Genomic DNA, 12,224 nt, shown 5'->3' on the forward strand with positions numbered 1-12,224 from the left:
AAATGTCTGCATTCTTAGTAGTTATATTTTATTAATAAATATCCTAATGACATTTTCTCCTTTATTTAATCACTGTTTTCAGTATTGAAATTTCATATTTTTCTTGCTTTCAGACTATTATCGAGTGCTTGCGTTACATGACAACTGGAGACCCACCACCAAATAGTGATCGAGGTGGATCCTTTGTACTTGATCCTAAGGTAACTTTTTGTTTTATTTCACACATATTATTGTTATCCTTAGTTCTAGTTAACAATGCAATTTGTTTGACAACCTGAGTAAAACATATATGTTAATCTATTAAAGTAAATTTATATAAAGTTTGCAGGCGAACAAGAAGTCAAAGGACAAGTGAAATTGCAGTTTCGTGACGTACTAGGAAAAAAGGTTATTGTAACACGATCTCTGTTGGCTTCACAAGCGGTAAGAAGGGCATCCTTTCAAAGCATAGTAGAATAGTTTATTTATTTGTAAAATCTGTAATATCTTTGCATGCAAATTAATGAAAGCATCTTTTCTGTAGTAAATTTAGTCTTTGTTTTTTGTAATGGCTGACTTGCTTGTTCAAGTTAGAGGTACTTAAGTATTTTCACAACCGGTCGGAATAGAAGTCGGCAAATTTTAGACGTCGCCAATCTGTAGCAACTATGCGCATAGCAATGTAGGTACTCGTATCCACTATTAAGTTGCAATCCAAAAATTCACCAAATCTTCTTTTTCTTCTGTGAAAACAATCAAACTGCACCAAGGTGGGTGCACTAATATGCAAGTACTAAATTAGATATTTTGATCATAAGTGAAATCAGAAAAAATTAATTTAGTGTATAGTAAAAAAATTGAAAATTTTTCTATCCTTTCGAATAAAATTTGCATTTGGACATCAAAACTGAAAACACTGATAAATTTTATTAAAGCATGCAAAGTAATTTAAACCAATTTGTTAACTGACATATATTGTAATGTATGGTAGTATTTTTTTATATAAATTAATATGTATAGTCAAATGTTGTAATATTTTACTTATAGGTATGTGAAATTTTTGTCATTAAAATTATAATTGTGACATCATTTCCTAATGCGTATTTTGTAAAAAATTTAGCTAATATAGCTTAAATAATTTATCTTTTATTTCATGTTATAAATTTTAGTTTTCATATATAATTTATTTTATTGGTGCTTAAGTTAATATGAATGTGTTGAGTCAAAGACATTTTTTATTCTTACATCAAGGTAAGGAATAATTATGAGCACGTTGCATGTTTATATGTGTAAATATATTTGCAAATAAATGTAAATATACTTTTTAGGTGAAAAAAATAACATTAAAGACATTAGAAGGAAGCATAACACGTTATGGTGCTAACAATGAGGCAAGTAGTTTCTATGAAATAATAAGTTATTAGTTTTTAAATAAGTATTATAAAAAGTAATTTTTTGTTAAACAAATGTTTTTAATTTTCATTTATTTATTCTATGGAAATCATTGCAATTATTGAATTTATTTTTCAGAAAATTCATTTAAGTTCCAAATGTGCTGAAATTGATACTGAAGTAAGTTTTGATGCTTTTATAGGTAATACATGATTATTAATCCAAAGGGGCTTTGTCCCTGAAGGACTATTGTTTTCGTTTTGCGATTTTGTGTTGGTTTACTATAAATGTCCGTTTCACTTTTCAAACTGTTGCCACCAGATGTTAGAGTCCTGCATTATACTTGAAGAAATTAAATAATGAAAAATCTCTATAAATGTATGTATATTTCTTGCACTGTGATAAAACAATAGTACATATAGGCATCGAATTTTGAATGACATTATCCTCCTATGCATATGGGCATGTGAATATTTTGTAAAACTAACGATTTTTTGATTAACAAACTCAAGGATTTCAAAGCGAGAAATGGCAATGTAGTACAGAAAAAACATTTTTATCTCCAGCGCGTGAGACTCTGTATCGGAAATTCTAAAGATATGCTCAATTTAAATCTATTTTGCGATATTGCTCTTGAATTGAATTTTATGATTAAAGTGTGAAGAATGTGATATTTAATAAATAAAGGTAACAAACAAAGTGTTAAAAAAATGCCCCTTTGGACGTAATTTAAAATCTGAAAACCTTTCAGACTTTTATTAAATTTTTTTTTTATTTATTTTCTTCTGGTTTATGTTTGCTGTTTCTTAACTTTTGAAATATTTATTGTAGATGATTGGCTCTTTAGGAGTGTCAAAAGCAATTTTAAACAATGTCATCTTTTGCCACCAGGAAGAATCTAATTGGTACGTTGATTTATCAGTAATAGTTTTAGCAATGCTATTTAATCTTTTTGACACATTTAATTTGTGTTAGTATTCATATTAAAAAAAATGGCTTTTATTTAGGCCTTTGAGTGAAGGTCGAGCTCTAAAACAGAAGTTTGATGAAATCTTTGCTGCTACTCGATACATTAAAGCTTTAGAAGAAATTAGAAGTATCAGACAAAAAAAAGTAATTCATTTTAAAGTTTTTTTTATTACAAATTTTGTAATTTTTAAAATGTCTTATAATTTAAACTAATGCTTATGATTTATTAAAGATGTCCGATATCAAAATATTTGAAACAGAGGTTGAATCTTTGAAGACTAACAAACGTAAAGCTGAAGAGGTATTGTTTTATTTTTATTATATTGGCATTAATAATATATTAGAAAAGAATCCAAAATGTCTGTTTCTAAAATAAAATTAATTCCATTGAATGTTTTTACTCATGTTAATTAACTTGTGCAACATTTTGATAATTTCAGGTAAATTTATTTTCTGCTAAATGTAAGATTGACTTTCTGCTGTTAAAAAATAATTTTTGCTTAAGCTGTGGCAGAAATTGAAACTGGCAAAAATTAAAATATTATGTTAATTAAAAATATGATACTTTTCTGTAAATGGAACAGCTCTTAGCACTAAATTTAAGTATTTGCATGATTGAATTCGTTATACCAATTTTTTACAATACTGTAGAATGGTGCTTTATTGCTGTATAAGAATATAATACAATGATAATACATCGCTATATATGTTCTTATACAAGTGTATATCACTGTATAAGAATTAAGTTCACCGAAGCAGTCTTGTCTTGATAATTCGCATCAAAAGTTACGAGAAGTAATCGCAAGAAAATGTTCCATTTTTTGCCCAAGATGAATTTTTCAGTTCACTGTAAACAATACAAATCATCCTAAAATGGCAAAACTTCCTGAAGAAGTTATAGTTAAAAATATAAAATTTCCAACTGGAATCATCTGCAGTCACCTAGTGACACTTACTTTTTTGCTAAGGCCAGAAATATAAATAGCAACTTTCGTATACTTGACCTTGGCTAAATTAATCAACAGAGTGTTAAAGTGATGAAGTTATTTAGAAGTCATGTATTGGTATCACCATATGTTATCATTTTTAGGAAACAACAACAACAACAACAAAAAAAAAAAATTGCTGTTTAAAGGAAAGTTTAATCTGAAATTCTAAAAATGATTTTTTTTTTTTTTTTTTTTTTTTTTGTAAGAGAGTTTTTGCAGACGAATTTTTTTAAAATGTACCAATAATAGTTGGTAGACCACAGGCTGGGAATCACTACTATACACATATCATCAGTTTGCGTAAATATTGTGCATTTCTTAAGAAGAAGCAATTGATTGTTTAACATATGCATTTAGTAAATATCTAATGCTTAATTCCAAATGAAGCACATGGTGAATTGAAGTCAGAGATTGTAAAAAGTGTCTGCAATAAAATGGCTACAGTGACTCAGAATGGCTAGAGAAACATCCTTAATGGCCATGCTGTTACTAATATTATTCATTCTGGTACTGAGTGTACATATTTTCTTTAAGTCTGTAAATACTGTATCTAAGAAAAAGACTGCATGTAATTATACCTAGTTGGTCAAGGTGGCAGCAAGAAAAAGCAGACATGGAAAGAAAATACAGGTGTAAAATGAAAACTTTTATGTAAATAATGAATGTAAAATAAAATAATTGAGAAATTTTGTTAATAAAAGGAATTGCTTTGTTCTTGCAATTTATGATCTGTTCATTATCTGTTTTAAAACAAATCTCATCTTGTTTAGAAATATTTCATAAATCAGCACATACAAAGTAGACAGTTTAAAGGGGTATACTGGTGCAGTGTTTTAAGATATCTTAAGATCTTTTAAGATAAGAACAAAAAACACAAATGAAAATCACACATCTTTCATGTGATTTTGATTTGTGTTTGGTGTTCTTTTGTGATAGGTACCCAGAAGTACACGGTGAAACAGCTGGATAAGTTGCTTGGAATCATTCATGAAAAGTTTGTGGTGCTGACAAATGCAGTAATCTCTTACAAAATGGGATTTTATGTATATGCCTTATCTTAATTGTCTCCATTTAATTTGTTCAGCCCGAGAATTTCAACTATATATTATTCAATTACATGTGAATTTCTGCACAAAATTACACCTGAAAGCAGAGATTTTATTTCTTCCACTGAACACTATTTTCTTAATCCAACCAACAGATCAAGAATCCAGTTTTTATAGGTGAAATTAAGGTATATGAGAATATTAGTTTTTATAACTTTTAAATGCATCAAAAGTTATATGTTGGATTGCAAAAATCCTACTTTGTTTTAATAAAACTTCATCATACTTTAGTTGTACGTTGGATTGCAAAAATAATTGCTACTTTGTTTTAATAAAATTATATCATCGCAATTTTTATTTTTTATGTATTTTAATAGTTTCAAAAAGAGTTGGAGAAAACTGAAACTCGTCTTGCTGCTTGTAAGGATACTGTTCAAGATGTGAATGCAAGATTAAAACCTATAAATGTAAATATTAAATTCATATGTCATAGATTGCCTTAAATGCACTAATTGTTTCACAGATATTGTAATAAATATAAATTATACTTTTGTTATAATATGTTAGAATTTTATATTTATAATGTCCCATCTTCTTTTTAAAGGAAAAATTGAGGGAATTACAAATAAAACAGAATGAAATTGGAGCACTTCAAGCTTCACTTGGTAATGAAGTTCTAAATATTTTTTAGTTATATTATACACTATATAACTAGCTGTAGACAGGATGGTTGAAAAGTGTCAAGTCAAAATTTTTTATTTATAATGAAATTATTCTACAGATTCTGTATTCTAAAAGTGGTATCCGTCACGTCAAATTAATTTTTTTTGGTAACATTTTGGGGCTGATTTGCGAACCAGAACTACATTGCTTTGTACTGTGGCCATGGCATTTTACACTTCTCCATCTAAGAAGAGAATCTGTTACTGCACGGTAATCTTTTCAATAATGGAAATGTTTAGAAAGCATTTGGTGCTAATTTAGGACTATATAGACCATTTTCTAGTGCTGTCACAATCAATTTCAGTAGAAACATTCCATGGAGATAAATAAGTGTTATTATGTAAAAGTAAGAAACAGCTTATTTTTATTTGATGATATGTCTGAGTGGACCGTTTTTAATTTAATGTCCTGACAATTTATTAGTTTCTGCATTACTTATAAATGAGTAACATTAATTTCTTTATTAATAATCCTTATTACTTAACCAATCTGATTAAAACTAATTATTCTGATTTAAAATAAAATTGATTTTGTGCTGTATATATGTGTAAAATATAAAATATGTAACAAAATTTGGCAGTAGACTTTTAAATTACTAACTTTCAATTCAAGAATATCTTCTTTTCAAAAAGGCATATTGCACCATTTTATGTCACTCTTTCCTAGCAGGGGCCCACCAGAGGCCAAGCAGTAAAGTGGCTGAACACTGGTAGTTTGGTCCAAGGTTCAAATCCCGCAAACAGGCTAGCTGCATGGGCGTTTTTGTGGTATTCCCCATGTGTAACGTGCATACGAGCCATTTCCCCTTAAAAAGTCCCCTTAAAGGCATTCCTTCCCTTAAGCAGATAGCCCTTGAGGCTTTGCCGTATCATATAAACCAAACCTTTCCAAGCAAAGATCCACATTGCTGTGAGCTTCTATCCAATCATCATTTAGAACTCGAACAAAATATTTCTGAGTATAACTATTCCAACTACTTTCTACATATCACTTTTCTCACCTACTGTTGATTGCATAACTGTGTTTGCTGCTTCACAGTGTTTTCTATTGTTCAAAAGTGGAACTGCGTAGTTCAAAATTGTGGGGTGCAGGTTTTACCCCATTGTGCTGTTTCGTGTGATGAGATATGTTATGCAGTAAGATATGTTGATGAGAACCAACAAATAATAAAGAGAAGTTTGGATTATCGAGTCATTTTATAATTCTTCAAAAGAGCTCCATTTATCAACTATGCCACAGAGTCAAGCTATCTGCCATCATTGTGCCTGCCACTCCACCCATGAAATTTAGTGAATGGTTCTATAAATCTTCAGTGGAGAAAACAACAACTATTATAATTATATTTGTGTTTTCAAGTGTTAAGGTGCCTTTTAAGAACATACCTCACACAAATTAAATTTACCTAAAATCTAACCTAACTATTTAGCATTGTGTTGTGATTTATAAGGACCGGATTAGCCTCGTGTTGAACTGGTGATGATCATGAGTAATAATTAAATAAAACATACATTTGTTATCCAATATATATATCTTAAATTTTATTAAGTTTCTTAAGTGGAAAACTAAACAAAATTATCAAACAAAGTATACCAAGAATAATTAAGAATAAATGTCCTCTGGGATTTATTAAATAATTAAGTGAATTTGCTACACAATACAAGTAATACCATAATTAATTTACCTCTTAGCACAGCCAACGTACATTACGCGGATAGACTGGAATTTTCTTGAAACACACCTGGAAAAGTCAGGGAATTTCATTCTCCTGTTTGAGTGGCAACCCTGTATTACTTATTAACTGATACAGTGCAAAGTTCGAGAACTGGAATCATTGGGACTGTTGTAATTCTGGATGTCAAATTTCTAGATTTTAAATCATTGGTTTAAATTTAATCATGTAGAAATTAAATTTTTTTTTTTTTTTTTTTACTATTTAAAGAGAGCCGCTCAGACCGTATAGTGGCTAGGGGAGCCTGACTGTGATACCAAAGGGCCTGGGTTCGAATCCCGGAGAAGGCTTGGATATAAATTTGTCTGTCCCTTCATAGCAGGTAACGGTGGCTGCCTATTAAGTGCCTCCATAATAAAATGGCTACCACTTCTGACCTTAATAGTGGCCAACGGTGTTATAGGCAAGAGCCCGCCATTTGAAGGGGGGAAAAAAACTATCTCAAGGGAATTAAAATTTACAATAAAAGTTCATTATTTATTTGTGTGTTGTATTAAACATTTCTTTTAATGTAAGTTGTTTCATTTGTGCTAATACTTTCTATTTAATTTTATAGATAGACATAATTTTGTGTTCAGTTACAAAGTTACATTGCTAAAATAGTATAATTGCCATGTTGAGAATTCAAAGTATATTGTCAGTCGAATGCATTGCTGATGCTCATTATTAAACTTGGAAAGATTGCTAAAAGGAAGGAAAAATTTAAACAATTCCAACAGTTGCATAATACTGAAATAAGAAAAAAAATCTGAAATATGTATGTACACACTGGTTATCTTTAGAGAAATGTTTGTCTAGAGTCCTCGACCAGTGGACCCACTTCTTACACTTTTTTAGGAAGAAGTAAATGCTTTTAGAGATAAGATAAAAGGCTCTGGAAGTTATAAAATAAACCTTAAGTAAATGGAGATGTAGTTATTACTTCCGCTTTTAAAAATAGGTGTGAGAAAAATGAAGTAATTTCTGCACCTGTGGGGAATTTAACAGTCAGTTCTCAAAATAATACTACAAAGTATAAGCGTAAAGCTCTCCCAAAGCAAAGTTCTTCAAAAATAAAAATTAGCTTAACAAGGGACTCATTTTCCATTTATTAAGTTTATCTTATGAAGAATGAATATTTATGTTTTTGCTTTTTTTGCACAATCCATTTTGCCATCATTCGATGTTCTTAACACAGTTCTGCAGTGTATTTACATTATCATGTTTTGCAATCGATGATTAGTGATCTGGTTAAAATATGATTTAAGGATTAGGGAAACAGATTAGAGTATTTTTATCGTATTAGGAGGTACAAGTAATAATTTTTTTTTTTTTTTTTTTTTTTTTTACATATAAGTATTTTTGTATTATTTGCATTTAAGAAATAATAACTGAACTTCCAAATATTAATTATTTACTATTTAAAGTCATTTCATTATTAAAAAACATATTTTCTTTCTAGAGATTTTTTTTATTTAAAAATATGTAGAATATAAAGATCTTTTTGTTATTTATTAACAAAATTCTTCTGATTTTTTACAAAAAAAAAACTTCCTGATTTTTGAATGTGATAGAATGGCAAGTATGTTATTTAAAATCAGAAGATTTTTATTAGTATTTTAAACTAAGCAAACTGGGTCGTAGATAAATGCTCTTGAAATGCATAGAATATTTTTTATACTAACAGCTTCAATTCTTTATATATAAATGTAATCACAGGCTACAATTTATGCCAAATGAGATGTAAAATAATGTTCTTTGCATCTTTCCAGTTCCAGGCAAGAGACTAAGTAAAATTGGCATCTGTTATTGCGAATTATTTCTGAAAATTATAGACGCTGCCTTCAGAATTGCACATAATGTGAGGCTTGTGGGAGAGGGAGACATGAGTTATAGAAGCGTGTAACATGGCTGTACATATGAAAGTGTTGCCAGTCTGTTAGTTAGTCCATTATATATTTTTTAAAGGCCCAAACTTTGAATTTAAATTTAGATTTTCCAAAGTGCCATTATTTTTATATTGCCATTTAATTGAATGCAGGTTATAAGAGATTTTACTGCTCTGGTAACACATCATAATCCTTAGTTTCTGTGATAACATATTTTTTTTAACATATTTCTTTTCAAAAATTGTCAGCTGATCATTTGTTTTTTGGTGGGGAGAGATATGGAGAATACGCAAAGTTATTGTGAAGTATGTTATTTAACCTGTTGCTGTAAATGAATTGAATTTCAGACATTTTTTGCGATTACTTAAATATAATTGCTTTTTTTACATACCTAAGTTTAAAATTTTATTCATTTAGACATAATTGACACAATAATTAAATAATTATTTGTGCAGAATAACTGTATGCTTTACTTTTTTTAAATATTTAAAGTTTTCAAGTTTTTTGTCATATTTTGATATTTATTGTTATTTATTTTGTTCCTTTAGAAAAAAATTTAGGTCTAATTAAAAAGTATGAGAAAGATGAACATGATCTGAGGAAGACTATTAAAGATTTGTTCACTGGTAATAAAGAAGACCTTGTATATGAAATGCAGAATTTTAATTCTGTTATGGAACAAAAGAAAAGTGATCTTGACAAGGTATTATAGATTGTAATTCATTACTGTGCAAAACTGAGCGCTTACTCTATCTTTGATAAAAAGAATGATTGTAATTATATAGATCAAACGAGAAACTTCTATTATTGAAAAGAGGCTTCAGACTGACATGAAGATAAAATCTCAGCTACTAGAAGAACTTGGCAAACTGAAAGCTGATCATGATGTAAGATGATAAAGCTTTTCTCAATATTATATAATAAGTTTATTTCTTTTGTAATTAAGCATTTCATTAATAATAAGTGTTCATTTTTTTATTACTTTAATGCATGCATTAGCATTTCTGCATATATAGCAGTCTTTTATTATGTAAAATTCCTGTGATAAACAAATCAAATTTTCTGAATAAAAGTCAATAAATAGGTTTTGAATTGCTGTCCGATGTCAAGAAATAACCATGAGTAATTAAAAAAAAAGTAATACCTAATACTGAGTCTGTGAGCAATGCCATTAATCGTTGAAGCATTTACGGCAGTGTGAGAATTGAGAACATGCTGAAATAATGTACATTAGAGGAGAAGTGGGCTCTGATATTTTTCTTGTGCAGCTAATCTGTATCCAGAGGCAAGGAGTGAATGTAACAGTCATAATTATGTAGTGTTGCAGGTATGGATTATATGAAAAAATAAGCACTATTACTGAAGTACTTTATGCAGTTTTATTGCTTTAGCCATTTGTAACCTGTTTACTGACAATCCTATATTATATCTATATGTAGTTTTCTGAGTATGTAAGATTGGAGAGGTATACAGAGTATCATAATTTACCTTTTTGAAGAGAATTTACTAGAACCTAATTCTTATCTTTTAAGGATTTTTAACAAGTTATTCTATTTAATTCTTTAATTTTATAAAGATTGAAAGTAATTAAATGTTTAAGAGTTATAGTAAAAAGTGTTTAAGTAAATGGTTTTAACTCTTTTGACAGTTTCTATTTTCAATGCACCTGTATTGGCAGGTTGTAATCATAGTTTTATTTTATTAATTTTTACCTAAGCATCATCAGAAAAATACTGCTCTGTTTAACTTTTCTTCAGAAAATACCAAATAAAGAGGATAACATGCTATATATGAAATGACTACAGTAATTTCATTAGAATTTTTTCTCCAATTTTATTAGTTTCTTGATCATAAGAAAATTGAACAATAGGTAATGGTTTTATGAAGTCTTGATCTGTAGCCTGGATGTCGAGGATGAATATAAAGGTGCGATGTAATGATGCATATTCAATTTCAATAGAAAATGCCTTCCTTGGAGTGGAGCATATTGCTGACATTTTTTATTATTTATATTTTATTTTTCTGACCTATATATATATTTTTTCCTCTTTGAGTCATAGTAACATTTATTATATTTTTATATATGTTATTGACAAAGTATAAAATCTGACATTCCATAGAATACTTAGGCATTTTATAGAATGCTAAATGTTGGTTGGCTGTGTGTAAAATGATTAAACATTTTATACATTGCCTAGGCATTCTATGGCAGCGGTTCTCAACCTTTTGACTAACGCATACCATCTAAACAAAAATTGAAAAACTTTAGTTGTACTACCACTATATTTTACAATGATTATTTTTCAATTTCTCAATAGAAATATTAAAAAAAAGTATTTACATTTTGCCATTTGCGCAACCTATTGGATACGTTAAATGTGCACACATAAAAAATATTAAATTAAAAACTGGTTACCATTTTAATTATGAAAATTTGTGAAATTTGGGCCTGTTTAAGAGAAATCAATTTCTTTTTTTCACTTGACATTGATCATAAATTAGGTTCCAATTTTAATTTTGTTCTGTATTTCTTTTTTAAATAAAACATGAAAGAAAATACTTGTTCACACAAATGGATTGTGCAAAAAGGCAATAAAAATTTAACAGCTTTATTTGAAATGCCTTTAAATTCTTTTTTTTTTTTCAGCCAAAAGTTAAAAACTGTGTTATTTTTGAAATCTTCAGTTAGAGTTTGATCACAGAGAATTTCTATCAATTTTTCTTCATGAGATTTTTGAATTTAATAGTTAAAAATACTGTGTTTCTTTGCATACCACCAGTTGAGAATCACTGTTCTATAGAGTGCCAAACTGGCAAAGTGTGAAATATATATCTGATTCTTTTCAAATATCATGTAGAAAGTCACGTGACTTTTATTCCTTCACTTAGATTCAGAATTTGCCATTTGCATTTTGGGGTTTGTTTGGGAGTGTCAAAATACATGTCCTCTACTCAGGTTCAGAATTTGCTATTTGCACTTTGTTGGGGACTGTGAAAATATGCAATTTTACTGAAAATTATTCAATAAAATTTAGTTTTATGTTGTTCTGCATGAAAATGGAAGAGCAAGATATAGTGTTGGTGAAAGAGTCACAGTCAGCAGACGTGCAGCGAAATGATTCAAAAATGAACTGTCTAAGCCAAATGTGAACTCATTTATCCTGTTAAATAAGGCATGAGTACTATACGGTATTACATTGCGGGCGGAGTTAATTCACGTAATTCATGAAAAACTGTAACGAGAAGAGAATAAATATTGTTTTGTACAACTTAAAATATTTTTTATTTATACTGAATGAAAGTTTTTTTAATGGCAGTCTCATTGGTTTTTCAAAATAACATGTGTTTTTGAGGAATGACCTTCTTTGAAATAATAGCCTTATCATAACCTTTTTTTCATATTTTGCATAAAGAGCATTTGTAACAGTACATTTGCGTAAAGAGCTACAGAATGTCTAAGTATTATATGCAGTTCCTAGGTAAAGTATATAATAATTCTCATATTTTATACTTTGCCTAAAAATGCCAG

The 12,224-nt window shown here is 28.9% G+C and overlaps 1 protein-coding gene across 2 annotated transcripts in view; it reads left to right on the forward strand.

The window, feature by feature from the left end:
- The window catches only part of rad50 (DNA repair protein rad50), a 100,881-nt gene that overhangs the window by 16,934 nt on the left and 71,723 nt on the right, over positions 1–12,224 (forward strand). For both annotated transcript variants that reach the window (XM_035364934.2, XM_035364935.2), the window contains exons 3-13: positions 114–200; positions 322–423; positions 1,308–1,370; positions 1,510–1,551; positions 2,203–2,276; positions 2,379–2,484; positions 2,573–2,641; positions 4,753–4,842; positions 4,980–5,040; positions 9,244–9,398; positions 9,481–9,582. In XM_035364934.2, coding sequence (XP_035220825.2) covers positions 114–200; positions 322–423; positions 1,308–1,370; positions 1,510–1,551; positions 2,203–2,276; positions 2,379–2,484; positions 2,573–2,641; positions 4,753–4,842; positions 4,980–5,040; positions 9,244–9,398; positions 9,481–9,582 — 951 coding nt within the window. The remainder of the gene's footprint in view (positions 1–113; positions 201–321; positions 424–1,307; positions 1,371–1,509; positions 1,552–2,202; positions 2,277–2,378; positions 2,485–2,572; positions 2,642–4,752; positions 4,843–4,979; positions 5,041–9,243; positions 9,399–9,480; positions 9,583–12,224) is intronic.

The sequence above is a fragment of the Stegodyphus dumicola genome, chromosome 6 (assembly GCF_044657685.1).
Source record: "Stegodyphus dumicola isolate Sdum_Otavi_A_Nest chromosome 6, ASM4465768v1".
NCBI classification, from domain to species: domain Eukaryota; kingdom Metazoa; phylum Arthropoda; class Arachnida; order Araneae; family Eresidae; genus Stegodyphus; species Stegodyphus dumicola.